This window comes from Eulemur rufifrons, chromosome 6, assembly GCF_041146395.1.
Source record: "Eulemur rufifrons isolate Redbay chromosome 6, OSU_ERuf_1, whole genome shotgun sequence".
NCBI classification, from domain to species: domain Eukaryota; kingdom Metazoa; phylum Chordata; class Mammalia; order Primates; family Lemuridae; genus Eulemur; species Eulemur rufifrons.
Window position 1 is genome coordinate 93,987,742 of NC_090988.1, and position 5,012 is coordinate 93,992,753.

At 43.5% G+C, this 5,012-nt stretch overlaps 1 protein-coding gene across 1 annotated transcript; it reads left to right on the forward strand.

Annotated features, from left to right (window-relative positions):
• Positions 1-3,671: 3,671 nt before the first annotated feature.
• LOC138384543 (olfactory receptor 4D9-like) lies at positions 3,672-4,607 on the forward strand. Its single transcript, XM_069470060.1, has one exon. It carries the CDS (start codon positions 3,672-3,674, stop codon positions 4,605-4,607), a length of 936 nt encoding a protein of 311 aa, XP_069326161.1.
• The last annotated feature ends 405 nt before the right edge of the window (positions 4,608-5,012 follow it).

Genomic DNA, 5,012 nt, shown 5'->3' on the forward strand with positions numbered 1-5,012 from the left:
GTGAATTATTTGTGGATACAATGAGCATGAAAAATATATCAGGTGTATAAGATACTGCAAAAAATAGTTGAAAACTTTAGCAACAAGAAACAAAGAAATGGACGTTAAATATTGGGAAATGAGGAATGTCTTCATAAGAAGGGGCCACAGAGATGTGGCCAGCACAGCAAACAAAAAGGCAGTTTGTATTTGATAGAAAAATTGAGTTGCATAAAAAGAGCAGATTTTGTTCCAGTTTAAAGTTGGTTCATGGGGGGCATGAAGCCTCTTTCTACAAGATAGGTGCTTCCTTAAAAAACATGATTTTAACCCCACATTCCCTCAAAAACTGCTAGGGTTTCAAAGACAGCTCCATATGCACACTTGCCCATGGCTCACTGGGTCTCCTTTCACTTTGATTCAGAGACACCTTATCCCCAAACCCACTCACCCGGCGCTGAAGCCTCTGTTCCACTTGGTCAATTCACATGTGTTCATTGAAACAAAAATAAGCAAGTTGGTTCAAGGAGATGCTGTTCTTTTACAGAATAGCATTTTACATTTTGCAAATGTCTGCATAAATAACCTTCTCTCATAGGCAGGGAAGACACTGTTTTAGAAGAAAGGGGAAGGAACCAAGTTAATTGAATGCCTACTGTGTGCCAGTTACTTTACAAACATTATCGTACTTACTTTTTATGCTACCTGATGAAGTCAGTGTTATGCTTCCTAGTTTGCAAGGGAGAAAACTGAAGAAAAATAAAGGAGTTACCCCAGGTAACAAGGGAGAAAGAGGCAGAATTCCAGCTCAGGTGTGCCTTTCTCCAAAGCTCTTAACACTGTCCCATACTACATCACCATAGATTGCCCCCACATTTCACAACTGAGGATCTGAGGCACAGAAAGGCAAAGATTTCTCAAGGTCACAGAACTCTTCAGCGGCTTGGATCAGAAAACAAATCTCTACCTGGCATCCCTGGGGCCAAGTCAAAGACATGAGCAAAATAGTGTCTTAACTTGTGTTCATCAAGATCCTTCTCATTCACCCAGACTCCAAGGCCAATGCTTATGAGTCATGTTGTGCATTTATCAGCTAGGTGTACTTACTACTTTCAAAAACATTTACTGAGCACCTAACATGTGCCCCAGACTAGGTAAGGCTTTGACAATACCAGGATGAATGAAACATCGAGCAGATTAGATGAACTTGAGGTTTATAGGAAAATTGTACTGAATTAAGGACAGATAGACATATAAGAAATTAGGTGCAATAAATTGTTAGAGATGCCAGAAGTCAGTGCAGGAAATGATGGAGACACAAAGGGGGATCCAGCTGAGGGACGTCAGGAAAGTCTCCACAAAACAGGACACCCTGAACCTGAATGTTGAAAGACTGATGTTTGTCAAGGCAGATAGTAGGGAGATCTTAAGAGTGGGAAGGACATGGTAGGCAGAGGGAGCAACAGGAACACAGATCCAAAGGTGTGGATCAGCAATAATTTGCATAATGTCTGAGCCACTGAAACAGAGGACCAAAGGAAGCAAGTCCCCCAGATAACATCCGAGATGGAGGAAAGTCTTAGATGCTATAAAGGCAGCTTAACCTTTATTTTGTAAACACTAGGGAACCATTGAAAAATTTCAAACCAACCAAAGAAATAATACGATTCCATTTAGAACATAAGGATAGTTCTGGAAACAACAGAGATGATGAATCAGAAAAACATTTACCAAAGTAAAAGAGAACAGTTAGGGAACTCCCACAGCAACCTCAGGAGAGATGATAAGCGTCTAACTGAGGATGGAGAAGAGAGAACAAATTGAGAGAAGTGAAGAAGGTGGGATTCCCAGGAGAGTGAACTTTGCACACAGTCCTGGTTCCTTACAATATGGGTAGCTCAGTGTACGTCTTTGGGGTGAAATGCCCCACCTATCCTATGTGCTGTGGAGGCAACTGTGCCCACAAAGATGGAATAAACTGGGGAAACAAGACAAGTAGCCAAATTCTCCAGAGCAAATGAGAGGCAACATGTGTTTTTTGTTTCTTTGTCCACATGATTTCTCAAGGTTATCACCCTCCCAAGCTTGTTCTTATTCAGCCCAAGCACGATGCATGCCAGCGGGGCACTGAACTGGGACCATCTATCTGTTAGATGACTCAGGCGGATGCTCGGGCTGAGCGTGGCTATTTTCTCTGAGTTAACTTTTGTCACTCTGCCAACATTACAAATCTCTAAAATTATTAAAGTGTCATGGATGGAAAATGTATTGGGCTGAAGATCAAAGACCAACTTCAGCACCAGCTTGCTGCATGGCCTTCTGCACACCACTGAAGCCTGTCAGGAACTCTGCTTTTCTTGAATTAATACTCAAGCAACAAAAGGTTGCTCACTCCTCATTCAAATGGGGAAAGAAATGCAATAATGTGAAAATTCTCCCACTTGGCTCTGTCCCTTCCTCCTCAACCAGAGCTTCATAGTAAGAGAATCTACCCCAGCCATGGTGGGGGAAGCGGGTGGTGGTCATTGTTTCCATCTTGTGCTGGGGTAAATGAGCGGATTTGTACTTTGCCAGGAAATGCAAGTGCCAAGCTGAGCAGACACTACTTAACATTACTAGGAAAGAGACAGAAGGAAGTCTGCCTTTATCTGTACTGGCCACAGCACTGTGGTGACCTTGCATTTCATGCCCTTTCTCCGTATACGCACACCTGGACCTCAGCCTTTTTGATGAATAGAGCCATCTCCACCACCATCCTTGTCATCTTCTTTGTGTTAAACCCCATTGTTTACCCTCAACCTCTGAGTGTCCATGAAATGAAATGAAAAATTAAAGAGTGGAGGTGCCATTTGCATGACATACGACCTGAAAGGTAACAGAAGGACAATGGACTAAAATTTCATTGCGACAAAAGAGACACTAGAGGGGGTGATGAAACCCATCATTGAAAGTGTTAGAAAAATTCTGTGCAGAGCTCCTTGTACAAATTATTCTTGGATTTATGTATTCTGAAACTGGCAGGCAGTGTGAGAGAGTAGAAAGATCCCAGAGCCAGGAGAAATTTGTCTTATTTCCCCTTTGTCACTGACTTTCTGCATGACCTTGGAAAACTGACTGAGTTCAGTTTGCTATTGTTGAAGTGGGAATAATACCTTCCCCTCTAACCTCAGAGGGGTGTTAAGAAATTTTATTGTAATTCGGTGTGCACCAGTTTTTAAAACTACAACATGCTATTCAAATGAATCCCTAGCATATTGTTACTGGATGTTAATTTATTTCAATGGCTTTTAAGCCGTAGACACAATGCGGAAAGTGAACAAAATCAGAGCCGTTCTGATTCGAGAAGGTTTAGGGAACCCAGAACCCCTTCCACGAAGCCTTCCTTAAGGTTGTCTTTCTCAGCAACTGCTAGAGGTGGGCTTTCACAGAACCCGTGGGCCCACTGACTACAGTAAGAAAATGAGTGATCTAGTCCAAACCATAGCTTCTACTAATGAGGGAGCAGAGGCAAGTAGAATTGAGTGATTTCCCCAGGTAACACAGCAAGTGCATGAAGAACATGGTACATGACAAAAACACATATTTATGCATGTTTAATTTCAGAATAAGAGATAAATCTTTGTTTGATGTCCTTGTCTCAGTAACACTAGTATTTCCTCCAAAGGTGTACATGGAGGGAGAAACAGCATCCAATGGCCCTGAGAAATCATACCAGGGTGACTGAATTTATTTTTTGTGGACTTACTCAGTCTCAAGAGCTGAGCTTATTCTTATTTTTCTTTTTATCTATGGTTTATGTAACAACTGTGTTAGCAAATGTTGCCATTATGGTCACTGTGACCTGTGAGTCCCGCCTTCACACCCCCATGTACTTCCTGCTCCGCAATCTCTCCATCTTGGACATCTGCTTCTCCTCCATCACAGCTCCTAAGGTCCTGATTGATCTTCTATCAGAGAAAAAGGGGATCTCCTTCAATGGCTGTGTCACTCAGATGTTCTTCTTCCACCTTCTGGGGGGAGCAGACATTTTTTCTCTCTCTATCATGGCATTTGACCGCTATGTGGCCATCTCCAAGCCCCTGCGCTACGTGACCATCATGAGTAGGGGGAGATGCACAGCTCTCATCACAGCCTCCTGGGTGGGGGGCTTTGTCCACTCCATTGTGCAGATTTCCCTGTTGCTCCCACTGCCCTTCTGTGGGCCTAATGTTGTTGATGGCTTCTACTGTGATGTCCCCCAGGTCCTCAAACTTGCCTGCATGGACACCTTTGTTCTTGAGCTCCTGATGATTTCCAATAATGGCTTGATCTCTACACTGTGGTTCGTCTTCCTGCTTATGTCCTACATGGTCATCTTGACGATGCTGAGGTCTCATGCTGGGGAGGGCAGGAGGAAAGCCATCTCCACCTGCACCTCCCACATCACTGTGGTGACCCTGCATTTCGTGCCCTGCATCTATGTCTATGCCCGGCCCTTCACTGCCCTCCCCATGGACAGAGCTATCTCTATCACCTTCACTGTTGTCATCCCTGTCCTCAATCCCTTGATCTACACCCTGAGGAACCAGGAGATGAAGTCAGCCATGCGGAAACTGAAGAAAAGGCTCATGCTTTCTGAAGGAGAATAGCCTCATTATTGTTTGCGTGAAGATGCAAATATATAATTAAATTATTTTCTTAAAATATTAACTGTCAAATATTGTGACTCAGCAATCCACAGACACTTAACTATAGCAGGATGGCACAGACACAAAAAATCAGTGACCAGGCACACTGGCGTTGAGCAGGAACAGCAGCAGAAAGTTAAGCAAGAAGAATGTAGGCCTTGAAGAGCAACTGACAGTGAGCAGGGCACAAATGTGAAATATAAGAGAATTTTTGGGGGGTAAAGTCTAGTGCTGTGACATCCAGACATGCAGTAGGCAACAGGGACATGTGTCTCAACACAGCAGGGCTCCAGCAGCTACATCCCAGTTCATCAATAGTCATCCCATGAGTACTTATTGCCGTCTACCATGGCCTCAATACTGCTG